The sequence below is a fragment of the Rhamphochromis longiceps genome, linkage group LG3, assembly GCF_057381845.1.
Source record: "Rhamphochromis longiceps isolate RC_006_pf linkage group LG3, R_longiceps_female_GT1.1, whole genome shotgun sequence".
NCBI lineage: Eukaryota > Metazoa > Chordata > Actinopteri > Cichliformes > Cichlidae > Rhamphochromis > Rhamphochromis longiceps.
Genome location: NC_140559.1, coordinates 61,034,524 through 61,062,432, shown reverse-complemented (window position 1 = coordinate 61,062,432; position 27,909 = coordinate 61,034,524). Strand labels below are relative to the sequence as shown.

At 42.8% G+C, this 27,909-nt stretch overlaps 1 protein-coding gene across 5 annotated transcripts; it reads left to right on the top strand.

Annotated features, from left to right (window-relative positions):
* Positions 1-493: 493 nt before the first annotated feature.
* Positions 494-27,335, top strand: mtm1 (myotubularin 1). 5 transcript variants are annotated; one of them, XM_085400559.1, is made up of 16 exons: positions 494-628; positions 8,481-8,556; positions 9,307-9,379; positions 9,459-9,553; positions 12,020-12,130; positions 12,337-12,438; positions 13,233-13,316; positions 13,556-13,705; positions 16,875-17,060; positions 19,530-19,712; positions 19,815-19,970; positions 20,106-20,153; positions 20,255-20,347; positions 21,964-22,077; positions 22,851-23,027; positions 23,592-27,335. In XM_085400559.1, the coding sequence occupies exons 2-16, from the start codon at positions 8,506-8,508 to the stop codon at positions 23,784-23,786; spliced, it is 1,818 nt and encodes a 605-aa protein (XP_085256685.1). In that variant the 5' UTR covers positions 494-628; positions 8,481-8,505; the 3' UTR covers positions 23,787-27,335. The 5 variants fall into 5 exon arrangements, with proteins under 5 accessions (XP_085256685.1, XP_085256687.1, XP_085256688.1 ...); XM_085400561.1 differs by lacking the exon at positions 494-628 and adding an exon at positions 739-1,191 and having other exon boundaries at positions 23,595-27,335; XM_085400558.1 differs by lacking the exon at positions 494-628 and adding an exon at positions 749-1,191.
* Positions 27,336-27,909: the final 574 nt, after the last annotated feature.

Sequence of the window (27,909 nt, the reverse complement as noted above, 5' to 3'; positions counted from 1 at the left end):
ACACTAATCCAAACTAGTGAGACAAAGGAATCAAACTCAGCATGATACACAGGAGAGAGGAGACTATCAAAATAAAACAGGAAACAACACACACTGAGACCTGAATTCCAAAAGACTGAACCACAAAACCACAATAACCTCAAAAACTGGGCCAAAAACCCAGGACCAAGATGGTTTTCCATCATTTATATTCACTCATAGTGTGCAAGTTTGCCTCACATTTTCTTAAATCCCAGTAAATAAAAGTAACTTTTCTTTAACTTTAATTATAGTCAATAGAACTTTTAGCTCTTTTTAAGTCATAGCTAAAATTTCAGGGATGATTTATGGTTAAAAAGCTTAAGATAAGATCCCGTGTGGCAGTTACCATGGACTGTGGAGTGTTTGAGTTTTTGAAAGTAAACGGGGAATCCTGTCGTTTCTTTTTCTGCATATACAGGATTGGCTGGCTAAGCTGGAGAAGCAGGTTGGAGGCGTGCCCAGCCCGACTGAAGCAGCAATGTGACCGTTGCTGCTCATGACTAGTACTCACCTTGCAGGATCCAAGTCCGGTGTGTGGCTTCTCTGAGACAGGAGTAATTAATACATGTTTTACTAAACTGGCATATACAAGGAGACTGCTAATCACGTGCGTACTATTGCCAAAATGAATTAACACATCTAATTAATTGTATATACACTGTGATAATTTACAAGAACTGAACCATTTTCTTAACAGCTTATTTAACTCAGGGACAATTGCTCAACGTTAAGAACCACTATGTCTCTATTAAAGGGAGGAGATGGGAGCTGAAATGGCTGATTCATACCGGAAAAATTGGTAAAATAAATAAGCGATAATGTGAAATAGAGCTAATCTAGTAGAGTCCAAGAAAACAAAGCAAAGAATTAGACATCAGCACAATATTTAGCTTATAACGTTTAAAACTAACTGATTTCAGCTGGAGGAACCATATCTACGTTAGTATAAAACATGTATGTACATGTCAACATAAAAAACAGGCACACCTGCTCCGAATGAGGCGTGTAGGCCAAGCCGTCCGAAAACTACATTTCCCTCGAGACTTTGCGAGCCTTTGACAACCAGCCAATCCGTGCCATGACAGGCCGGCACGTGACCTAGAGTGAGTTCCTGTTGTAGCTTGAGGGAAACAGGCCGACTTTCAGCCACGGGAGAATCGCAATTTGCGGGTAAGTTGAGACATCTGGCCGGAACGAGGTCACCTGAGTATATATGAAGTGTTATTCGGAGGGCGTTGTCGCAGGTTTCCGCGCTCTGTTAATCAGGAACGCGTGAATCTCGGGGGGAACGAGCTGTCTTCCCGTGTAGGCCTGCTCTATTTCCTGGTGCACATCTGTGTCTGTTGGAATGGCTGAGTTAAAAAAGTTCATTTAAGGCGTTTCGGCGTAGCTTTGTCTGTTTCTCACTCCGCTTCCTGCTGTGCTCAGATTTTTCCATGGACGCTTCCCAGCTTTGACGCTGAATTGTAAAAAGACTGGAAGCCACACTTTGCCTGCGCTGGGAATATTTGAGCTGGTTTCGGGCACCGAAAGCGGCTCCTTGTGTGTTGTTCTGTTTCACAGCAGCTGACCAAGGCAGGAGTGAAAGCAGGTTTATTAACCCGTTATTACGCGACAATGCTGCTTCATGTCGCCCTGCTCCCACATAAAACAAAACACTTGCAGATGCAGACTGCTTTTACTAAGTAAAATGTTTCTGTTGGTTATGTTAATCATCATTAGTTGCCGAGTGGCACTCCAATTTCGTTGTACTCTGTACAATGACAATAAAGGCTATTCTATTCTAGTTGCCGAGTTTCTTAAAAGTCAGAAGCAGCTTCAGTGTTGACCACGTTCAGGCACGTCACGCGTGGAATTAACAGCTTTGTGCACAGAAATCATTGGAGGAGAAACATGGCTGTAGATCTAAACGAGCAGCCATATTTAGACATAGAAACTTTGCTGTTATGGCTGTGGGCTCGACCTACTGCGCCGGCCTCTGTTTAGAGGGATCACTGCCCACATCAGCGAGTCGTTTAGGTTATTAAAATCTTAAAAACAACAATATCGTCATGTTTTGTTTTATAAAGTGTCATTTCTTTTGTTCTTTAAAGGGATATGAAACACTAAATGCATAAGTTTACACCCTTGAGCTCTGCTCTCAAAAACTGACACAGATATAACCATCAGTGTAGCTGGATTTAAGAAGTAAGTGCTTCAAGTTTTAAAAGCATATTTAGCGCCATCTTCTGTCAGTGCGGACCCTTAAGTCACCGGTTGGTTGGTTTCCATCAGCAGACCAAAAGGTGGCATCTGTTCATCTGGATGTTTTCAGCGGGAGAAACGTTTCGTCACTCGTCCTTCTTCAGTCTCAGCTGACTGCAGGTTTCCAACCTTATAAACAGGACATTTGCACAATGACTGAAACCAGCCCACTGAAGGAACAATGGGCTGTTCATTGAATATGCAAATTGTCACAACCACTGATCAAACATTTCTCCCAGTGCTAACGTCCAGATGAACAGATTTACTTACCTTGGTGACTGAGCGTGCACTTAGACCTAGACTTACATTAGCTTATGTTAGCTAACTTGTAATAGACCCAATAGCTCAGGGGATTTAAGAAGCCTGAAACTAAAAATCAGTTCAAGGAGAGCTTTTGTTCTTCCCCGGGCAGCAACAACGAGTTTTATGTTAAAACCAAGGCTACACTGTCCACTTTTACTCTCTGTCTCTTGACCAGGGGTTCCTCGTTGTTTGGCTAGCTGCACTGACACGCTGTTAGCTGTAATGTTCAGGTTTATAAATGAGGACAGTGTGGAGGAGAAGATGCTGTCTGAGTCACCAGACCCACAAGCTGCAGTCTGACACTCGGGTTTTTCCATGATAGGCCGGATGCAGCGGTCATCCACCTGTCACCTGAGTCAAACAGGCTCCTCTCTGTTCTCATTTATTCAACCAAACAGCCAACAGGTGGATTTCCTCCTGTCAGTGCAGCCAGCCGAACAACGACGAGCGAATCACTGCTAAAGAGACACAGAGTGAACGTGAACAGCATATATGTGGTTATAACAAATCATCCCAGTGAAGACGGAGCTCCACATGTTTCTAAAACAGACTTTAAGCTGTTATTTGTTAAATCCAGCTAACAAACAGTGCTATACCTGCATCAGGCTGTGAGAGCAGGGCTCCATTGTGTCAATTAGCCTCTGCATTTAGTGTTTAATGTCTCCTTTACAAGTGTTTCAATTACACAGGTGTTGATCCTAAACGACGCTGCAGAGTTTATTATTACACTGCAAAAACTCTCAGTACACAGTGATTTAGGAACTAAAGGGATTGTGTTTGTGGTTACAACTTTAAATATTGTTCATTGTCTTAATATTAGAATCATTAACACCTTAAATATGGTGCTGTTTAGTGTGTGACTGGGAAGATTCACACCCAAAATACCGACTTAAATCAGGGGCCGTCGAATCAAAGACGGACTAACCTAATATGAAATGAATGAGTAGTGTTAACACTTTCAGTCCTATGCAGAGTATTTCACATGTATTGCTATAAAACACTTGAAACATATCGTACCACAGCAGCTATTCTCATTTTCTCAAACCTACTGATGACACACTATATTTTTTCATAGGTTTTTACTTGTTACTCCACCCTGCTGTCCTGGCGTTTCACAAAATGAGGAAGCATTCACTGCTGCTGGTTTCATGTACATTTGAGTCAGAATGTTTTCGAGTCCACTTGCTGTTTTGCTTTAAAACCTGGTTTAGAATGGTTTGAACACTTTGTGGTTTATTTAGTGAAGATTAAGTGTAAGTGAAACATGACTTTTCAGTTGCTGCGTCTGTGAAACGTCCTGAAAAAGTCCTAAAGGTTCTGGTATGTCCAGGAGCGCCGTGGCAGAGATCACAGACATTCCTGTATTGTTGCTGCACTTAGGCAGTGCACAGTGAAGGACCTTGTTTAGCCCGTTCATCAAACTCCATTTCACAGTCTGAGAGCAAGAGGGAAACTGTTCATTGTTTTGATGAGCTGGGCCTGCTCACTGCTCGTTAATACCAGGCAAAGCTGGGCTTGGTGGTGGCATCATCACGCTGTGAGGCTGCACACCGCAGAAAGGAGGAAGAGCATCCACAAACACACAGAGAGGAAGAATAGCTCAGTAGTGCTGAGACTCGAGTCCGCGGCACGATTTCATTTCGTCAAATAAAACAGCGACACTGAGTCCTGAGGACAAGTCTCTGTCTGTGCTAAAGTGCCCCAAACTGATAGTTTTACAAAACAAACAAACAACCCTGGACACACAGATGATGTCATCTCAATCCCCCTTACAGGAGATAGAGACGACACGTAATTCAGTATTTTATACCAAGAAGCAAACTCAATCTTTGTGACACTCTGCTCTGAAGTGTTAGTTGAAGACGTTCTTCATTTGTTGTGTTTTCTCATGTCATATGTCAGATGTAATGTGATGATTTTCAGTAGAGTTTAGTTACATTCTGTCTCTGTAACACAGCTGTCAGTGACTCAGTGTAACAGAGAAGGTGGCATGTCTCTAATAGTGGGGTTTAAGATTTTAACTTCAAGTCTTGTTGTTTTCTTTGAACGCATTTGTTGAAACTTATTCACATGATTGATTTTTGAAGTCGCAGGATTAAGAAGGGAGAGTTTCTTTACTATCTTGATTCACAATCAGTGTTATTACATTTTTCATTTTGACTTTTGGTTTTGAGTTGAATTTGGTCTCAGTTGGTTTCCTGAGTCGATTTTCAGTTCAGTTTTTATCTAAAAAAAGAAAAGAAAGAAGTCTCAGTGCTAGTTTTAGTCTTTCGGGCATGATTGTATCTAGTTTGAGTTTTTTCTTTAGTTTCAGTTGTAGTAAGGATAATAACCCTGCTCACGACACACGCTCGTTATCAAATTAAGACTGTTCGCCACTCAGTTTAATTCAGTTCAGTTGTAATTATCTGGCGCCAAATCACAACAACAATGTGCTCAAGGCACTTTATATTGTAGAGTAAAGACAATAATAGAGACAATTCCAACAATTAAATGACCCCCTGTGAGCACAGGAAGGAACCTCCAGCAGGACCAGTCTGCAACCAGTGAGGGTTGAGGGCAGGGAGCTGGGACAAAAGAGACACTTATGGTCCCAGTATGCCCACTGCATCAGTCTCTTTGCCTGCAGATGCAGACTCACAGTCAGTTGTATTTATACCTGCTGTTAAGGTGCCATTACATCATTTGTATGTGACTCAAACACATAAAACACATATGTCAGACTCAAGATAAAGGAAAGAGCCAGAGGAGGCAGCGCGTACAAGAGGAAACAGTCTGTGAGGTCGTAATCATGCTAAGACCTGAGCTCCTCAACTAGACGACACCAGTTATTTATATCTTATGCTAGTTTGCTGTAATCGTTATTTATATCATAAGTCTTGCACATAGTTTTAATGGCTATACTGCATATTATCAGTCTGGGTGTTAAACTAAGCCTCACAGCGGTGCGATGTCACTGTTTCCACCTCCATTAATGCACGTTGTTGCATCCTTGGATGCAGCATCCTTGAGTCTTGCAGGTCTGCCGCTTGAAACCATTCGATGACGCCTGACAGCAAAAAGGTGGTTTTGATGTACTCGAGGTCAAATTTATATATGTAGCACATTTAAAACAACAAAGTTGCTGTACACTGAAATGATGTAGTTCTAAAAAGTCTGCACAAAAAATTTCAGAAAAATGTAACACAATACTTAACATTAACATAAAAAAGTAGAAAAAAACAATTTAAAAATTTATTTTTGGACAAAATGCAACCGTCTATGATGATGTCACAGCGAGAGAATAAGTGTTTTAATAAAGATTTACATGTGTGCAGTGTCTGAGCTGTGCAGCTGTGGCGTGGTATTGATTCTGTAGCTCTGGTGCTGTAGATGCAGGAGCTCGATCACCTCTCTGTTTTAATCTGGTTTCAGGATTACTTAAGAGCATCTGGTTAGATGACCTCAGACCGCGGTGATGTGTGCATGCTTTCTAACGCCTGTTAAGAGGCGAGCTGCCACATTCTGGACTAAAGATAAAGATAACTGTTCAACACCAAAGTTAAAGTAGCCCAGGCGGCAAGTGCTAGAAGCATGAAGAACTTTATTTTCAGTTCCTTCTGTAAGAGGTCAAGCTTTACTTCTTCAGTGACTCTGAGTTGATAAAAACAAACTGTCGTGATGACTGTTATTTGTTGGTCCATTTTAAGAAACCTGTTAAAAGTCATGCCCAGATTTTTTTACAGCAACATGACTGTAAGGAGCCAAAAGACTCACAAGAGTCATATTTACCAAAGCGTATGAAATCGGTCCTTCTTTCATTAAAATGTAGGAAATTTATCCTCATCCAGGACTTAAAGTCACTAAGACAATTTCAGCTGAATGGGCATAAACACCTGGATGTCACGGCAAAGAAAGCCGATCTTTTCTAAAGATAGAAATTAGAGGCAACACGTACAATGAAAAGAGAAGTGGGCCCAGAATGGACCCTTGAGGTACTCCACAAGTGAGCGATGCTCCCACCTGTACAAAACAACTTGTGTTTGTCAGGTCTGATTCAAACCAGGTCAGAACTGTGCCTCTAATCCAGTTTCATGTAGAGCTGAGGTAGAAGGACCCGGTGGTCCACAGTGTCAGAGGAGGATGTAGAAGCAGCGACTTTAGAGTTGACTTTCTTTGTTTCTGTGTTTGCAGACGATCAGTCGGATTTGACTCATTTAACAACTGAAGTTTTACTTTAGGGGAAACTTGAAATAGATTTCTTTAACAGAGGTGATAAATAATGCTCACATTTTAAATGCTGCATGTGATGCATTTATATGATTCTAGTTCTGATTTGGGAAACTGACAGACTTCAAACCTGTGAACCAGCCTATAAGTAATTTATACTTATGTAATTACAAGTATTTTACTTGTGTTTAATTAATTTCATACTATTGTTACATTTCAAGTAAAATAATAAAATCTTCCCTTGTGTGTTGTCATGCAGTGCAGTGGATAGATGGTATCTTTGCTCACGCTTTTGTTTGGCGTCCCAGAAATGTGCAACTTGTGTAGCTACCAGTCCAATGCGACTGAACACGGCACTGAGAGAAATGTTGGTAGAGAGGCTCAGTTACTTTAATCAGCTGCTTAAATCTGACATTTTTACTGTGCTTTCTGGCGTCATGTCTTCCTGCCTTTGTGGAAACATGTTTTTGACGCAGGCTGATTGTTTGTTGGAGGTAAGTGACGTAGCTCTGCAGTGCAAAGAGTTTAACAAAATGTTTTTTCTAACATTTAGATTGCATCAGTGAGTGACCTGATAACAGGAAGTGCTGCTGAGTGACAAGACCCAGCAATACAGCTAATGCACATTAGCTCACTGCTTTGTAAATGGTACATGGACTGGTTCTTATATGGTGCTTTCTTACTCTGAGCACTCAAAGCGCTTTACACAACCATGTTTTCTGTGCTCTCTATCTTTCCATCTAACGTTCACACATTCCTACTCTGATGGATGCATCCGAGAGCACCTGGGGGTTAGAAACTCGCCCGAGGAAATGGAGCAGATAGGGGTTGAACCACCAACCTTCCAGTTCATAGGTGACCTGCTCTCCATCCTAAGCTACAGGCCTGTCTCTTAAACAACATATTATACAGGATATCACCTGAACATTAACATTTTAGTAGTCAGTGTTTACCCAATAGGTTCACTGTAATCTAGAATGCTCTCCTCATACAGTTAGGCTAAGATTTTGGATTATGCTAAGTAGAGCTGCAGCTATCGACTGTTTTAATGAGTTATTTAAATTTTCCTTATTAATGAGCAATAATAAATACTCAAAGTAAAGGCTGGTGTTTAAAAACAAACTGGGATTGGCTTCTATTTTAGAAATTGCAACGTTTGTTTCATCAAACATTTTATTTTTTTTATAAATGCAAAAATATAGAAATAATCTCAAGTAGATTCAAAGCCAAATAAAAGACAGGTGCTCTGTCTTCTTGGACGGTCTGTTTCTAGTCGCTCGCGTTGGCGTTTCCATGGTAACAGTGGCGCCACAGAGCCTTGTGTGAAAGCAAAGAATCTGTGTTGAACCATCTCAGCCCTTCAGTGTTTGGTTTGTCCTTCACTTCACCTGCTGCCCGGTCGTGGCAGACTGCTGACCCTCTGCTGCAGATGTCTTTGTGTTTGGAGCGTTCGTCCTTTCCACTGTCACCAAGTCGAGTCTTTACCGTCCAATTACAAGTCTTGAGACGATCGTTGTTGTAAATTGGTGTTAGAAAAACAACATTTCATTTTATTGAACAGTTATTAGGATATATCAATTTTACTGCAGGAGCAGTATTTGTGAAAGTCCTGTTCAGGTCCTGGAGCTGCGATCAAGGTTGCTAGCATCTCATTTTTGGCATCATGAACAGAGAGCCCTCACAGTCCTGTCTCTCTTCCTCAGCCTGTGGAAACTCCCTCCCTCAGCAATGGCTTCACCTGTTTCAGTGTACAACATCTTAGAGTCACACACGCCCCCTGTAAGTATGCGTTTGTGTGTCTGTGTTGTGCATTTGATTGTGTCAAAGGCGCTTCTTAAAAGATGTAGAGTTCAGTGTGACACAGAAGAAGCCAAATCTCTGTTCCTGTTGTCTTTTTTTCTGATCTTCTATTACTGTGATAACTAACTGCCAGTTAGATGAATAACACATTTAACTGTAACTACCGCTGAAAAGTTTTAGAACAATTATTCCAGTTATTTGGTACAATTGAAGTCAGTCGAGTCACATGAACAGTTTAAGATGGTACAAAGGTTAGAAAAAGGTAAGTTTACACAAACAGACTGATACAAAAGGTCTTTCTCAGGGACAACATGGGCTAACAGTTTAAAGCTGCTCTGCAGCAGTGCAGAAGCTGCTGCTCCTACAGCTCCAGCCCCCTCTGTCTGCAGTAAGCAGTGCTGGACACACTGTGGTACCAAAGCCTCGTCAGCATCAGCTGAACAGTGCTGTACTGCAGAAAGTAGAGTGATGGTGCAAACATGGCGAGAAAATCTGTGAAAAATCTGAAACAATCGAAAACGTTTCACAATATTGTCAAACAGTGTTTGTATATAAACAATGAGCAGACTTACAAACTCATCAGGTGACTGACTGAATGTTAATAAATGAGGGCGGGGCTAAATTGCAATAAAAGCTAAAAATCTTTTGTTATTTTAAACATTGCTTTTGGCCGATTTGACATCGTTGCAGGTTCAAACCAGTCATGTATGTTGATATTGGTGTTTGCAGACCCGCAAAGAGTCTCTGAAGATGGAATTGTTATCTGACGTGTCCCTGCTGCCTGGAGAGGAAAGGATTACTGGTGAGTCCTGTGCAGCTGATGAATAAGACTGTTTGCTCCACAAGTTTCTCATATTCTGACTCTTCTCCTGTCTTTCCAGATAAAGACATAATCTACATCTGTCCGTTCAGTGGAGCCGTGAAAGGCAAAGTGTTGATCACCAACTTCAGACTTTACTTCAAGAGCTCAGATGCTGTAAGTGTGTGTGTGTGTGTGTGTGTGTGTGTGTGTGTGTGTGTGTGTGTGTGACAACTCGATGAGATTAGACACCGTATCTAACACCATCGCTGTGAAGCATCGCTGAGTTTTTTCTGAGTTTTCTTGTTATTGCACTTTTGCTTTGTTCAGCTGTTACAGACTAAGTTTAGCATTTACCACCTTTATTTATAAGCACCTTAAAAAAACCAGGGTTCACAAAGTGCTGCACATATACAAAGAGCATAAAGACAAAAAGAGAAGAGGCAGCTTTGGAGCAGCTACAGCGAAGCACGGTCACGGGCCAGCAGGAGGTTTAAAAACACATAAAAGAAGTTTAAAAAGGATCAAAGGTGGAGTGAAATGAAAATGGGCTGATGAGCTCAGACTTTTTTGTTCCAGTTAAAAGATGCGCTGCAGCTTTTGGAAACTACCTGCAGACGTGCCACTAACTCCATCATAAAGTGTGTGACTGTAATCCAGCCTGGATGCAACAAAGCTGTGGGTTACTACCTGAAAAAGCTGCCTTGATAAAAGGCTTTATTTTGGCGGACCGCCTTAAATGGAAAAAAAAGCAGCAGCTGTGACGTTGCTTTCAAGTTTAACGTCTGCATCCGTTTTAACTGTGATGACATACTGTGATAGGGAACCAACATCATACTCAGAAATGCCACCAAACCCATCACTTCTGTGTTTGTCTTATTAAAATGTAAAACGTTCAAAATATAAAGGCTGGATAAAAGCGCCACAGTCTGTCGACGGTGCGGCACGAGGAAGCCTCATGAGCCTGGCAACACGCCGGGCGGCTCATGACGTCACCCTGATGTGACAGGAGCTAAGATGAAGGCTGCACAACAACCGCTGATATCTGCGGCGTTTAAGCAGCCTTTGCTGCCCAGTCTGACCGGGCTAAAGATGCAGACGTGAGGCCACGATTGGATATCCTGGCGCGCGCACACTTCAGTGACAATATCGTCCAAGCATGTATGAGCAGCAAAGTCTAAAGTTATGGCTGAGCTGTCCCGGGCGCTTCTGTAGCCCTGACTACAGGAGGGCGGACCTCCAGGGCAACGGGAAGCCATGTGACCGCGACCGCTCGTTACATCACAGCGTGAGCTACGTGAGATACGCCCGACGTCGCACCTTAATTTGTTTTTATATAAATGCTTGGAATGAGTCTTGAGTTGAATGTTATTTAATGGGCAAAAATACTTAAATAAAAAAAATGGCAAATTAAATTTTTATTGTCTTTTTTCATTTTTTGCTGATCTGAAAATTGATCCGTGACTTAAACCGTGATCCGTGATACGAGTTTTGATTTTGGGACCAGTGTGGATGCTTTTTGTGGACGCTGTGAGTCGTTTTGCTAGTTTTACATGGTGAATTTGAATGTGTGACATGTTACCAGGTAAATATAGGCATTATTGTGTGTTGTTATTGAGTCTATATTTATAACACGAGTATCCGTTGCTAATTTTGTAATTGTGTGTTTACAGTAAATGTGTTTATTTTCCAGTTATCATTGTGAGTTTCTCCTGCTGAGCCAGTTTAGCGTCACGCTGGAGCCAATGTTGAAGATCAGTGTGAAGACTGGCCCATGATCTGAGAGTGTCCTTAGAGTAGATGGGTGAGAGTGTGGCAGGGGGAGGTGGTGAGGCAGCAACACTGTCTGCTAATCATCAGCATGAATGTTAGTAATCAACACTGTGAAAAACTACTTTATCCTTGGAGAAGATAAAGTCTTTACGCTTACAGAGATCATATGAAACTCACAGCATTAGTACCAGGAACCGTTCTGTGGTGGACAGAAAACTGAACAATTCCTACGACACCGTTAAACGATGTATGACTTCCTGCTCACGCCGTCACATCTCAGATTATTATAAAGTCCAGTTTTACAGAACAAGTCATTTATAATAAATGAGCTGTTGGCACAGCATGCATTATTCACCATTAATTTAGCAGAGCAGGCCGTCAGGGCAGGTATCATGTTTGGTGACACGATCACTCAAATTTTCATTAACGTTTCTGCTGTCGTTTTGTCTTTTATGGTAAGACTGGGAAAAACTGCGAGGCATGAATAAGATCAAAGTACTTGATACAATAAATCAGCCGAGTGGGTGACGTGTACGGGACAAGTGGGATCGTTACATTTGCATTTCCGTGGTCATACCTGAGGCGGAGCATTTTTTTACCTCTGCTAAAGGCTCGTACCTGGAGCTTGTTTTCAGGATCCTAAAATGTTCATCAGTTTGAGTGGGTGCCAGTGTTTCTCTGCCTGTCAGGTCACAGGGACGAGCTGGGAGGGTCCTAAAGTTTGGCATAAAGTTTATTCCACTGCATGCTCTTAAATAAGAGCTGTGTGTGTGTCGTGCATTGTTTTTAATACACGCTGGACCTCGCGTAACAGAACAGCTTCCTGTTGCTGAGGTCACATGACTATATTTGTCATACTTTGTGTTGCAGGATGTGACGGTGACGCTGGACGTTCCATTGGGTGCCATCAGTCGAGTGGAGAAGATGGGTGGGGCGTCAAGCAGAGGAGAAAACTCCTACGGCCTGGATATTACTTGCAAGGTGTGTGTTTAATGTTCAGAAGTCATTTGCTTTTTTACAGTTACTGGATTTTTATTTAAAAAGAACACAAAGTGTCATCTCTGCCATCGCATACATGTGCTGGTAGCTTAAAGTGTCACAGCAACACTTTCTTTTAGTTGTGTCTGTTTTGCAGGTCTTACATGTTGTGTGTTGATCGTGAAGTGTTTGATCTGTTCTGTCACCAGGACATGAGGAATTTGAGGTTTGCCCTGAAGCAGGAAGGCCACAGCAGAAGAGATATTTTTGAGGTTCTCTTCAGATACGCCTTTCCTCTGTCACACGGTCTGGTAAGAAACCTTCTAACGTCTGCTGCTGCTTTACTTGGTGTGTGGAAAAAGAAGAACACCTTATTTTGACAGAGCCTAATAAACATTATGGGGTTTAAATAGAGCATATGGCTTCTGCTCACCCCAACCAATCATAGCAGATGGCCCCGCCCCTCCCTGAGCCTGTCGGAGGTTTCTTCCTGTTAAAAGGGAGTTTTTCCTTCCCACTGTCACCAAAGTCTTGCTCATAGGGGGTCATATGATTGTTGGTCTACCTTACAGTATAAAGCACCTTGAGGTGACTGTTGTTGTGATTTGGTGCTGTTTTTAAAAATGTTGTTCCAGCATTTCTGAGGCTCTATTTTCAAATTGCATCATCTAGTAAAACTACAGCAGGTTCTTCTTTGGCACAAACACTTACAGTGATGACGGCTTTAGGTCTGAGCTGATTTGGAGGCCGTTGGAAACCACAGTTTGTTAGGCGTCTGATAGCTTTTATACAAGCCTGTAATATTTATTTTCACGGATATTAAAGCTTGAACGTGAAAAAGAAAGCAGAATTTTCATTCAACTTTGAACTGACCTTTCATGTTTCTGGTAAAAACTAGACCAATAAAGCCCCTTCATTCGTTCTGCTAACTGCCTGCTGTCCAAACCAAGAGTATTATAACATCGATGGGGCTTAATATTGAAAAACGCTCCCTGCTCGTGTGCTTTACTGTTACAATGGCTGTTCTAATGGATGTGCTGCTGTTTCTATAAGACCGCTGTATACAGTAACGTCTGACACGTTTCTCTCTTTTGCTTCTGTCCAGCCTCTTTTTGCGTATTTGAGTCAAGAGAAGTATGCTGAGACTGGCTGGACCATCTACAAACCTGTAGAGGAGTTCAGACGGCAGGTAAGAAAGACAACGTGCGCAGTATCGGGGTCCCAGGACAAATGCTCAGGACAATAGGAATGGCAGTGTTTTCTATAAGGGCTGATAATCTGTTTTTATTGAACCACAGTAAGCGAACGCACCCTCAGAAGCCTTGATGTTAAAAACCTGATGACCTGTGAGGTCTGATGCTTCTGAACAGTCAGAGCTGAGTTTGAGTTTCAAAGAAATGAGTCAGTAATGATCATTATCTCTTCCAGGGTTTACCCAACAACAAGTGGCGTATATCATTCATCAATAAGAGCTATGATCTGTGTGACACCTACCCCACTGTGCTGGCCGTACCCTACAAGAGTAAAGAGGAGGACCTCCGAAAAGTGGCTGCCTTCCGGTCAAGAGGACGAATACCGGTGAGGGCAAGACTAAGCTGTCAAGTATAGGAAAGACTTTTTGAGTTAGACCAGATCTTTGAACGCATACCGTGCTGTACTTCCTCATGGTGCTGTAGATACTGTTACACACTTGTACTGTGTTTCTGAACAGGATGAGCTGATTAGTTTAAGTTTGCATTTTAAAAACATTTGCATTGTCAGTTGGTGTGTAAAATTACCAAAGCTAGTGTTAGGAGTCAAACTGGACTTGGTTCTTCACCGTGACAGGGCTGCTATCTGACATTCAGTAATAATGAAGCAGGCAGAAGACATGTATTCATGTGTGTTTCTCCTGTTTTGGCTTCCCTTCATTGGCTTCCTGTTAAATCCAGAATTCAAAATCCTGCTCCTCACATACAAGGTCTTAAATAATCAGGCCCCATCTTATCTTAATGACCTTGTAGTACCATATCACCCTATTAGAGCACTTCGCTCTCGCTCTGCAGGCCTACTTGTTGTTCCTAGAGTATTTAAAAGTAGAATGGGAGGCAGAGCCTTCAGTTTTCAGGCCCCTCTTCTGTGGAACCAGCTTCCAGTTTGGAATCAGGAGACAGACACTATCTCTACTTTTAAGATTAGGCTTCAAACTTTCCTTTTTGCTAAAGCATATAGTTAGGGCTGGACCAGGTGACCCTGAATCCTCCCTTAGTTATGCTGCAGTAGGTGTAGGCTGCCGGGGACTCCCATGATGCATGCAGTGTTTCTTTTTCCCTCACTCTGCATTTAATTATTAGTTATTCCTAATCTCTGGCTCTCTTTCACAGTCTGTCCTGTCCACGTCCTCCTTTTTTGTGGTCCTTCTGTTTTACTTCTTTTCTGCAGTGTCTGAAGCTTCTTAATCTTCCCTCTTGAACTTTGTTTCCAGACCACCGAACCTCAACCTGAGCTGTCCTTCTAATATACTCATTCCTAATCCTGTCCATTGTGGTCACTCCAAAGGCATCTGTAACTCCAGCTTGTCCTCCTGTCTTTTTTCTCTTTTATGTCACAGCAGGTCTCACTACCATCTTAAATCTTCACTTTCAGTTACGCTGCCATCTTTCACTTCACTCTGACTGCATGCTAAAAGCTTTTTTGACCTTGAGGTGCAAGAAAATCCCAACAACAGCTGCTGTAGTTGGTGCTATATACAGTAAATTGAATTTGCCTGCACAGTTCATTGATGGTTGACCTCTGGTATTTAAACTTGTCGACCTTCACTAGCTCTTTTTCTTGCAGCTTCACTGTCACACCTCCCTGCTCCCACTACAAGTCACACTGTGGTCTGTAAATATCACAGTGTGTGGAACCTCCCGCCTCATCTGTCACCCCGTCTATTACCAAAGCTCTGCACATCACTATTGTTGTTTAATACTTGAATGAAAATACTTTGCAGACCCTGATGCTGTGTTTCCAGCTTGGCTGTTACTGTAGCCTCCTCCAGCTGCTGCTCTACTGGGTTGAGATTAAGGGGCGTATCATGTCACTGAAGAATAACCCACTTCTCTGGCTTTAGCAGTCTGCTTTTACTCATTATAAATTTGCACCGTGAAGTACTTTCCTATCATTTTTGCAGCATTTGGCTCAATCTGAGCAGAAAGTATAGCTGTGTACATCCCAGAATTCATCCTGCTACTCTTGTTAGCAATCACATTATCAGTAATCACTGGTGGCCAGATTACACTGGCAGCTATAGATACCCACCACAGCATTGCTTAAGTGATGCGTGTTAGCTGATGGGCCTGACTATATTCAGTGGGCCCTGGCTATAACACGGTTCACTTTTTGCAGATTTTTTTGGGGCAGTTTTGCATACTTTTTTTTTTTTTACTGCGTACTGTGTTCTGCATCCTGATTGGCTGTAGACCATCATGTAGCATCCAGAAGGCAGAGAACGATGCTAACCATCACACAGAAAGTTGGACTTCTGGACATGCTTACTGTATTTCCCGGATTGTAAGGCGCATTAAGCGAAACAAAACAGTCAAACTTTACTCAACTCATTCGTCTTGCTTCCTCTGCTTCCGTACCAGTGATTCATTAATGATTCATTAATGTTGAGTTCTCTGGCAGCTGCTCTATTCACTTGTTCTGGACCTGAAAACAGGGTTTGATCTTTAGTTTCATTCTTTAATACTGGACTTATGTTTCTACCAAGGTTTGAACTTTGAGAGTGTTTAAACAAATGTTCATGCCTGTCTGAGAAAAGTCTATAAAGTGTGTAAAATGGGGTTTTACAGCCTAAAACATTTATAATAATTGTAAAAAATAAAGTTCACTACTTTGCAGATTTCACCTATCGCGGGTTGTTTTTAGAACGTAACTCCGGCGATAAACGAGGGACCGCTGTACTGTGATTTCTGCATTTTCTTGGTTGTCATTACTGACCTGTTTGAGAACTTCCATTGACTGACCATCCAATAACATTTAAAGGTTTCCCCTGGTTTCCACACATTAGCTCCAGATTTGGTTCAGTTACAGTTTGATGCAGGAAGCAGAACCCAAGACAGCAATACAGAAATGACCTGTTTGTTTGTTTTTGTACTGGAAGCTTGCAGGCTAAAAACATCCAGATGTGCAGTGGAAGTCCAGACGGGTATTTTGTGACATGCTGCAGATTCTAAACACAACTAGAGCTTGAAAAAACAAAGGGATTGTTTCAGACTGAACATAATGGGTTTGACTTGTTGACATAGTTTGTGGATATTCAGATGTTTGAGGAGAAAAGCTTCTGGATTTCTTGAAGTTTCTTGAAGACGTTTCATCTGAGAAGCTTCTTCAGTTCTAGGGTCAAATGGTGGAGAGTCCCAGATTTTAAGCCCTGTGGGTGTGTCCCCAAGAGGGTCATGGACCCCCTATTGATCCTCTGCCTAATCAAACGAGCCAAGGTGTAGGTCACAATCAGCCAAGGTTTCAGGTGAACCCATCGTGAAACCTGGCCCCACCCTATCATGTGACTTATTGAGGTCAAAGGGCCCAGGATGTGAGTGGACGTTAAGGCGTCTCAGAACTGGATTATAGATGGCAGACAGTCCAGATGCTTTTCTTCCCAAGCTCCTTAGACTTCAATGACCTGGATGACTGAGAACCTTCACAGACAGATGTTCTTAACATTGACGCTGTATCATAAAGTGTTGTGTAAATCCTTGTTACTGTTGTTCTGTCTTAGGTCCTGTCATGGATCCACAGAGAGAACCAAGCAGTGATCGTCCGCTGCAGTCAGCCTCTCGTTGGCATGTCTGGTAAAAGGAACAAGGACGATGAACGCTACCTGGAGCTGATTAGGGAGGCAAATGATACCACCAAGCTCACCATATACGACGCTCGTCCCAATGTCAACGCAGTTGCCAACAAGGTCAGAAGAAAAAGGAAACAGCACAATCCACGGGCATCATTTGCAACATTTATCTGTGAACTACTAATTTAATCAAATTTAAGACGGTACATCCAAAAACTATTCATAGCACTTCACCTGTATACACCATATATACACTGCCAGTCAAAGGTTTGGACACACCTTCTCATTTAATGGTTTTTCTTTATTTTTTACTACTTTCTACATTGTAGATACAAACTGAAGACATCACCTATATGGAGCAAGATATATGGGATTATGTAGTAAAGACAAAAGTGATAAATATGTCTTATAATTTAGGTTCCAGCCTTTGCTTTGTTGGCAGCGCTGCAAACCCTCGGCCTTCTCTCAGTGAGCTTCATGCTGTCGTCACCTGACGTGTTTCCCCTCACAGGTGAGCCTGTCAGGGCTCATTTGCTGAATTTCTTGCCTTCTTAATGAGGTTGGGACCATCAGGTGTGTTGTGCAGCAGTCAGGTTGGTGCACAGCTGACAGCCATATTAGAGAACTATTATAATTCATATTATGGCAAGAACCAATCAGCTGAGAGAAACAACAGCCCATCATTACTTTAAGAACTGAAGGTCAGTCAGGCTGTAAAACTGCTAAAACTTTGAATGTGTCCCCAAGTGCTGTCACAAAAACCATCAAGACCACGATGAAACTGTCTCACATGAGGACGCCCCAGGAAAGGAAGAGCAGGAGTCCCCTCTACATTCATCCGAGTCACCAGCCTCAGAAATCACAAGTTAACAGCAGCTCAGATCAGAGCCCAGATAGATGCCACACAGAGCTCCAGTAGCAGACACATCTCTACATGTTCAGAGGAGACTGTGTGAATCAGGCCTTTATGGTCAAACAGCTGCTGAGAAACACAAGGAGTGGACATTAGACCAGAGGACATCTGTGCTTTGGTCTGATGGGTCCTGGCCTCCACAGTCACCTGACCTAAACCCAGTGTGGATGGTTTGGGATGAGATGGAGCTCAGAGTGAAGGCAAAGGACCAACAAGTGCTCAGCATCTCTGGGAACTCCTTCAAGACTGTTGGAAACCGTTTCAGGAGACGACCTCATGAAGCTCATGGAGAGAACGCCAAGAGTGAGCAAAGCAGGACTCAAAGCAAAGGCTGTTTGGAAGAATCTGAAATATCAAACATGATCTGAGTTGTTTACTACATAATTTCATGTGTTCATTCATAGTTCTGATGCCTTCAGTGAGAATCTACAGTGTAAACACTCGTGAAAATAAAGAGGAACCATTAGATGTGTGTCATACAGTTTGACTGGTTGTCTATGGCAGTAAGGTGATATATTTAAAAAGTGACACAGTACAAATAAGATTCAAACCACAACATAAAACAGACAACTACTAATGGTGTCGTTAGCCTGGCTGCAGGCGCCGACACTCAGGTTTTCCTCGTTGAGTCATCACAGTCACATGTAGGATTTTCTAACTTGTTCTTTCTGACAGTTTTAGCAACAGAATCAGGGTCTGATGGTGATGATGGGCGGATGCTTTGTTGTGCCAAAGATACTTGCTTTGAGCACTGTAGACTCTGTTATTATTCCCGTTATTGTGGATGCTGGAGCAGACGCTGTGAAGGTGGAGCAGTGGTAGAGGAATAGAGAAAGGTGGGCTGGGGGGATAAAAGTGGAGAAATCTCCATCTGCTGCATCTGTAACAAAAGACTCACAAAACAAACATCAGTTACAAGATTAAACAGAGGTCTGCAACAACAGACTGCCACAGGTGGACAGAAAGACCCAGGAGACCTGGGCCAGTGCAGAGCTGCAGGGAGGAGGACCCCACACCACCACCTCACCTCTAGTCCAGCCTTCTGGTCCTGGGTGTGTCTGCCTCCCAGCGTCCTAGGTCCAAGGGCCCCAACACCAGTAAGCCATTCAGTCAGCAAACTCTCAAATACTCTTGAACCTGCAGCTGGATCTGCACAGGGGAGGTTGTAGCGAAGGCCTACACTGCACTGCTGACACGCTCACTTTTATGCTGTTATGGCACACCAGCTCTGCTCTGCTCTGCTCATATCTGTGAGTCCCACCTGCTCAGGTATTAGAAGAGGGATTAGCCACTGTATGTATGATGCTGGGTGATCTGTGATATAGTGGGGCAAAAAAAAACACTCAGCCAAAATGAAACAACAATAAAACATTTAAAAAACAACCAAATGCTCTATAAAACGCCATTTTTGTGGATACTTCCATCACACTCTCTCTTAACCTTTGTCTACCTGAACCTGCTGCGACACAATGCTAATGAGTCTAATATAACCAGCGACAGGTTATTGGGATAATAAATATTTATTATGTTGGAGGATGATCCCTAAAAGAGTTAGAGCTCTGTCATCATTAGTCCCAAACATTAACAAAAGTCTCTTACCCAGTTAATTCCACTGATACTATTATACACATCTGTGTAGAGATGCATGCCCACTGTTTGTGCCTCCTCCTCAGGCCACCGGAGGAGGCTACGAGGGTGATGAGTACCAAAATGCAGAGCTCATCTTCTTGGACATCCAGAATATCCACGTCATGAGGGAATCCCAGAAGAAACTCAAAGATATCGTCTACCCCAACGTGGAGGAATCCCACTGGCTGTCCAGCCTAGAGTCTACACACTGGTTGGAACATGTCAAGGTGAGAGGTTTCTACATGCATTTGATAACTGCGCTCAGTCCAGTTACATTACCTTGTTATAATAATGTATTTTTATTGCATTGTGCCAATCCATGTACTCAGCTGGTGTTGTCAGGTGCCATCCAAGTTGCAGACAAAGTGTCCAGTGGGAACTCAGTAGTAGTTCACTGTAGTGACGGCTGGGACCGAACTGCACAGCTCACCTCTCTGGCTATGCTGATGCTGGACAGCCACTATCGCACTCTCAGAGGATTCCAGGTCAGTCGTTTCACCCTCGTGAACATGAGCTTAGACATTCACAGAGGATATGAGGAGCACAGCGGGCTTTAATTTCATCACGATGTCTGTTTGATATTTAAAAGTTGTGATTTTTTTCATCTGTGTCTTTTTTAGGTTTTGATTGAAAAGGAATGGATCAGCTTCGGCCACAAATTTGCCTCAGTAAGTTTTTCACCATCTAGTTTCTGAAATATATTCAATCGCATGAGTTAAGACGACTGATCAGGAGGAAACGTTTCTGATCTGTGTGTGTGTGTGTTCAGAGGATAGGACATGGTGACAAAAACCATGCCGATCAGGACCGATCACCCATCTTTGTTCAGTTCATCGACTGTGTGTGGCAGATGACTAAACAGGTACGTGCAGCGCTTCAGTCGTCTCACTGCGTGAATGTAGGAACGTAACAATGTTGCACTTTGTAGTTAAACAGCAGCTAGCAGTTTGTAGATAACCCCTCGACCTGACACCCTCCGTGGCTGGTTTCCTGTGACAGTCGTAGCAACACTGAGTTTGTCAACACGTGCACAGGAGCAGGCTCCTGAATCAACATAGACTAAAGTAGGTAGGTACTCATGGAAAAGCAGAAGGGCTTGAACAGAGATGCCACAGCTTCCTCTTCCAGCTCTTCTTTTGGCATAACAGGTCTTCCAAGCTAGTCAATAATCAAGTGTGACCGGGGTTTAACTTGGGGCCTCCTCCCAGTTGGACGTGCCAAAAATAGCTCAGTTAGGAGGAGCCAGGAGTCGGTCTAATCTTCTGCCTTTTTATTTAGAATCCTGGCTCTACCCAGAGCCCGACTGAGCTCCTAAACATATCGCTGAGAGAGATCCCAGATGCCCTCCGACGGGCATTTCAGGCACTCTTATCTGCCTCATTCATCATTCTCATCTCAGCCCCTACCCATCGTCTGTGGCCACTGACAAGAACGGGACAGTAAATTCACTAAACGGACCTCTTCTCTTTCCACCACTGCAGACTGGTATCGAGTATTACCATTACTGCAGACCCAGCAGACACTTTGTTAAGCTACCACTCCCTACTTCTATCACTCATCTACTTTTGTCACTAATGAACAAGACCCACAAATACTTTAATGCGTCCATTTAGGCCGGCATGCATTCCCTTCCTCACGTGGGCACGCCACTCATTTCCAACTCCCAGTCTGCATACTGGAGCTGGAGCTGTCACCCAATGAAGCTAGCGGCACCATATTTCCAATAATATAGAGCAGACCCCTGAACCCGACACCTCGTGAAGGGCCGATAACTTGAGAACAGAGCGTGTCAGTTAACTCTGTTCATGCTTAGTTTGAAACCGGAGCCCCAGGAGGCTCGTCTGCATCAGCAGCAGAGGCAGCATTTCTTGAAGACGTTTGGACAAAACAAATATTTCAGATGAATTTCATTACAGATTGTTGTATAGTTCAAATATGAATGAGAATAAACAAAGAGTGCAACAAACAACATAACAGCTCGTTACAGAAGAAGAAGATTCAAAATGAATTTTGGCTTCGTTGAGCTAAAATCATCATCGATCGTCACTGAGAGCTCGTTCCTGTTGTAAGTTGAATGTTTGTCTGCCTCTCACGTCTCAGTGGGACTGTCTGTATAGATCAAACCAACAAAGGTGGTAAACAGCACTGTGAAACCCCACGTTCACCTCCTCGGCTGTTTGGCTGCTACGCTCTGGATTTCACTTTATTTCAGCACACTGTGAACTCTTCTCAGTCCAGCTGCACAGACCAACCAGCCGCCTGCTGGTTCAGGCACACACTCCCCCACTCTGAGCTGCTCTGGTTAGGCTCAAAAATACTCAAAATGCTGTTTGACTTCATGCATTTGACAAAAGAGAGAAGGAAACATCCCAACAAAAAGACAGGAACACTGCTAAATGTTTGTATGTTCACTAACGTTAGGATGACACAGTCTCAGATTACTGACTCAGTCTTTGAATTGTCACTCTCACCTCTTAGTTCCCTACGGCCTTCGAGTTTAACGAGCATCTCCTGCTGACGATCCTGGATCACCTCTACAGCTGTCGCTTCGGGACCTTCCTGTACAACTGCGAGAGCGTACGAGACCAGCATGTAAGAACACCTGCACATATAACATGTACATACATGCAAAAATGCGAAAATTGTGTCCTCGTAATACAGAGTTTGGCCCAATGAGAGTTTTTACTGCCTCTCAGACTTTAAGGCTGACTGGATGCTGCCGTCAGTTTTGTCTTCAGCAGCTGAATCACATGTTTCGTTGTGTTCGGGTCAGGTGACTGACTTGGCTGTTGTAAAATACAGAATTTCTTTGCCTTGTGAAACTCTCGGGTGTCCTTTGAAGAATGCTTTGGCTCATTATCCGTTTCCATGGTGAAGCATCACCAATCAGGTTTTCAGTATTTGGCTGAATCCATCGTTGCTTCTGTCAGCATCCATGTCAGCCGTTAACAGCAGTGACTTGGTTCTCCTGGCAGCCGTACCTTCCCAGCCATCACCATGTTTGCATTTAAAATCAAGAACTTTCCTTTTCCTTTAGTAGTAGTCCATGTCCAGGTCATGGATTTGGCAACTGCTCGAGGTTTTGCTGTCTGTCTGGAAGGTTAAGTTGAAATCAAGGAACTATGTATAAAAATGTCTGCAGTTAATGTGATAAGAAATACTTTATTTATACTCAAAGTTGGGAAGTTAGTGTATTACAAAGCATGGAAATCAATGCAACAAAATAAATACAGTGTTACAAAAGAAAATCACTAAGAAAGTTAAAATTACACAGACAAAATGATCAAAACTGTGTCACTGTCCACATACTTATGTCGTGTGCTTCAGCTGCAAGTGTTTGACACTGAAACTCTTCTGTGGTGCAGGAGGTGAGGTCCAAGACGGTGTCTCTGTGGTCTCTGGTCAACAGCAAGGTGGATATGTATTTAAACCCCTTCTACACCCCAGAATCTGGCAGGGTTCTCTACCCTGTTGCCAGCATGCGCCACCTAGAGCTCTGGGTAGCGTACTACATCCGCTGGAACCCACGCATACGACAGCAGGTAGGACTGCTCTTGTGTTTCCTATAATATGCTGTAAGCTTGCCTGGATAAACATGTGGCCGGCTGCACAGGACTCCAAATACTGTATATCTGTTATCTGGATTCACTTGCCAGATAATGGGTATCTGGATATCTCAACCTCAGAACTCTGAGATCGCAGCACAGAAACAGCTTTAGTTACAAATGATTGTCTTATGGCCTCTGACGGTGGACTCCTCTCTGTGTTAGACCTCAGCGCAGTCTCCTTCACACACTGAGGTTAATTATGGAGTTCCACAGGGTTCAGTGCTAGGACCACTTCTGTTTACAGCATCATCAGAAGGCATCGTTTACATTTACAGACAGAAAGACCTGACGAATGATTCTTTTATAAATGTGGTTCATTATAGTAACTCTGTAACTGACTTTATAGAAACTCTCCTGTTCTGAGAATCAATATTCAAAGCAAATGCTGCAATATGGAGTTTCCCGTGTACAACCTGTGACTTTGCATGCGTGTGCGTGCGTTTGTGCGTGTGCGTGCATGTGTGTGTCTGTGTGTGTGTGTCTGTGTGTGTGTTCCAGCAGCAGAGTCCAGTGGAGCAGCGCTACAAGGAGCTGCTGGCCCTCAGAGACGAATACTTGAAGAAGCTGGAGCAGCTGCAGCTGTCCGACTCGTCCACTTCCTCTCATCTGGCTAACAGCCCCACCCCCAACACCACCTCCTCCTCCACCTCCACCCCATCACAGCAATACACACACCTACAGACTCCTCTCTGAGGGCTGGTGACGCACTCGCGCATGCACAGATATCAGAAATACTTGCTAACTTGCACTTACACCTTCTTCAGTTTGATTTGTGTCTTGCACATGCAGGGAATTAATTAGTTTTGTGCAGCCCTAACTGTTGAACAACAGAAAATTGCGAATAGGTTTTAGATTTGATGGCGCTAGTGTTGTCTAACTCTAATACCACGTGATGGTGATTTATGCAATATGTCACAGTACAGCCTTGTCTCGAGACTTTTCTAAACACACTTTTCAGACAGTGAAGCCTTAAACACACTGAGCAGCTTTCAGTCCAAGGGCTCGAACACACACACACACACACACACAGGACACACACCGTTGTGTTCATTCAGGCAGATGAGCAGAGCTGAAGTTCAGTTTTATCCTGTCGTGATTACACAAGAAATTTTACCTCAGGTCTTCTTAGGAGAGTTTAATGAGCTCCAGCCACACCCAGTTTACAGAGGTCAGCATGCAGGGCAAAATAAATGAATCAAGGTAAAGACAGGTTGCAGGTTGCAGGCGTAGCCAAAGACTAAGCTGTCACGAGTCAAGGTCGGTTGAGCAAAATCAGGAGACTTCCTGTTTGTTCGATTCGGGTTTAGCGTCAGAAATAAACTGATGTGCATTTGACAGAGAGAAAGCTGCTGTCTGTCAGCTGGCTCCTGCCTGCGTCACAGCTGTTTGTGTCCTGTACCAACAAACAACAACACTTTTTACACTTCCTGCTGCTGAGTTCTCTATCCTGAAGGCGTACGGTGATCCGAAGCGCAGCAGACGTAGAGTTCTCAAGTGGACGGCGGTTTAATTTCCAGCTACATGTAAATATTGCGTCTCGTTTTGGGGCATTTGGGGTTTTTTAATAGCTAAGGAGGAAATCTGGAGCCACGTATGTTTGCCACTGCTATATGCTACATCACTGAAAGCAAATGCAGTTCTAGCCAGTGACTTTGGTTGGAATTAATTAGCATGATACAGGATATATTTCAGGTGCTCGAGAGAGTAAAGGAAAGTCACGTGGTGCTGGCCTCTGATCCGGATCACTTCCTGTATTTAAACGTTTTCACTAAACACACACAGAGTACAGTCCTGGCCCATCGTGGTCTCAGCGTGCTAACATGCTGGTCACCAACTCGAGAGCAGGGTGAGTGATCACCTGTGCCTTTGGACGCCTGTTTCACCGCTTTGTAATTTTTTGTTTTGGTTTCTTTTCTCCAACAAAGATCAACTCATTCCAATTACATCGAATGATTAAAAAAGGTTACTTTGCTCATCATGATCGTTTTTCGTTGTTTCAGGCAGGTTTAAAATTTCTACCTGGGATACGTATGAAAACTGTCCAAGCAGCATGTTCAGGTGCTGTCAGCGTCCAACTCGGATGTGTGGGAATGTTGGCAATGTTTTTCTTATTCGCACCAACTGATTCTAACTATTTGATATGACGTCTTTATCACAGTTAACACAAACTGTGATGAATGGTAGTTTGTTACAATCGCAGTGACTCCTCCACTTTATTCCAATCATCCAACCGCGGTGACGCATCGATTCTGGAGCGCTGTCATTCTTGTTGCCAGGAAATCGTAACACGTCAATCACGTTGTGTTACTTTGGCAGTGCCAGCTGTGAGGTTTGAAACCAGTCACTTCACTCAGCACTGGATGCAGATCTCAGCCTGGCAGTGTTGCATTGTGGGAGGGGAAACTGGTGGAAGTCTTTGAGAGGGATGCAGGAAACAGAAGTAGATGACGCCTCGCGACGATACCTTTAGCAGCATAGTCCTATAAGTTCTTTCCTACAAACAGTTACATTTAACAATCACAAACATATAAATGTTACTGTTATCAGGATTCTCACTACAGTGCTCATCCATCATCGATGAAATTATGGATTCATGGAAAAACTGACTCTGTTTTCTTCCACGTCACACAGACCCACAAACCCTGCACAGGTCATGTTCTCCTTTTTGTTTCTTTACGCTCTAAAGTCGATTGTCTGATGTCTTCAAAACTGGAGTTTGAGCCCATTCTGCAGATTTCTATTACGATCGTAATTTTTAACGCGCGTCGATTCATGTCCAGATTCTGCCTTGGATCACCTTCACCTCTACAGAGAGACTTTAGCTGCGCTGTATCTTATTTGAGATGCTTTTAGAGGCAAACAGGGTCTCTGCTAGTTAACCCCAACCCTTCCTCAACTGACCAAGTTAACTTCCCCTCATGCTTAACCAGCTCATGTTGCAGCGTGTAAAATGTTTTCCTTGTTTGATTTTAAGGAATCTTTCAGCCATGTAAAAGGTAAATGGGCTGATGCTGTTTTATTCTACCTGAGCTTTATACAACAACATGTTTATGCCAGTTTACTACAAAACAGGCTGATCATCAGTCCAACAAAGACTCACACAGTTTTATTCTAAAGTCTGCAAACCTCACTGACTCTCTTTGTGTTCAGCTAACCCTGCTGCTTTTGTGCTTTGACTTCATAGCCAACCTTTAGCTTGTCAGTGCAAAACACTTTCCTGCATCAGCTTTATTTAGCCACTCTGTTTCCCCAGCGTGTCCAAAATATGGCAAAAAAATCAGAGTTACTGAAAGCACCTGGAGCGAATCGGTGATAAACCTTTAGAGTGTCCAGCCTGTAAATGCACATTGTGTGACAGCTGTAGGACACGGCGAGTTCGCACATCAGTTTCCTGTAATAAGCTTGGAGAACTTGTCTTGTGGTTTTACTGTTTTTCTAAAAGTAGCTCTAACGTAAGAAGGGAGATCATACAGCAACTGTCAGGATAAAAGAGAATAAACTACCTGCATGTGTGACAAATTCCAAAGTTGAACCTTTTCTGGAAAAGCGAGGCAGTGCAAGCTGATTGCTGTGTGCAAAGAGAGGTGCAACGTGACCCGAAGTATTTGGTGACCACGGAGGCAGAAAGAGACAGAAGTGTGTGTGTTGGGCTCTTGGTTGTATTTTGGGAAAAACAAATGAGAATCTATTTTTTTTTTTTACTTTGTATAAGCACCATGATGTAATGTAATTACCTCAATCAAAACCTATTTTACTGTCTAAAGTTCTATTGTTGTAAAATACAAATATTTTATGTAGTGTAAAACCTTACAGTTTTATAAAAAGGAAAGTAATATTGGTTCAGAAATTGTTGGTATAAATTTTGGATTTCTGCTCCATCGGTTCAAAGTGTTTGGTTTTATCTCTGAGGGCATTTTTTGCTTTGTACGTGCGAACCCAGGAGGAGGAGGAGGAGGAGAAGGAGGAGGAGCGGCATCAGGCCACCAGCTCCGTGTGGATCCTTGACTCTGGTCTGTGAGACGTCCTCTGCCATTGTTCATTTCAGTTAGACGCTTTCATTTATGTAGGGGATTGTAGTTTGAGGGGCTTGTGTCATATTATAGCCAGCTTTGTAATGAATACACACAAAATGTGTACTAAACAAAAGGTGAAATCTGAAAACATTTCACGTGTTTCTTTTAATTGGTTTGTTGAAAGGCTCATTTTCTGTAAATAATTCTGATTAAATTAATTTAAAGTGTTCTGGCTGAGTGCTGTGTGTTCATTCAGTGACTGCAGTGTGTTCAGTTTACATCAACAAATACTAAATATTATCTATAACAGAAAAAGATTTGTAGCCATCCAGATCCTTCAGGCTGTTCTGCAGTGTTTACAGTCAGTGACAGTCTAGCATAGAAAAGCATTACGAGTAGAAATAAAGAAATGTAGGGTTGTTTGTTTCAGCTGAGCTGGACAATCACAGACGGGCTTTTTCTACAGTTTGAACCAAAGACATGCTGTGAAGTTCTTCCAGCTTGCTGTGCTAAGTTTGGATGCACAGTCAAGCCCATAATTATTCAAATTTTGACTTAAAGTTACTATTATTTAACCAGCAAGTTCTTCTTTGACTGGAAATGACACAGGTGTCTCCCAAAAGATAATAAGATGATGTACAAGAGGCATTATTGTGGAAAAAAAAAAAACATTTCTCCGCTTTTATTGACATTTGAGCAAAAAGTGTCACGTCCAGAATTATTAAACTGTCAGTCTCTGGGAAAATCCAAAGTTGTGGACCAGTCCAAATAGTCCAAGCTGTTCTAAAGCATCCTAATTACCC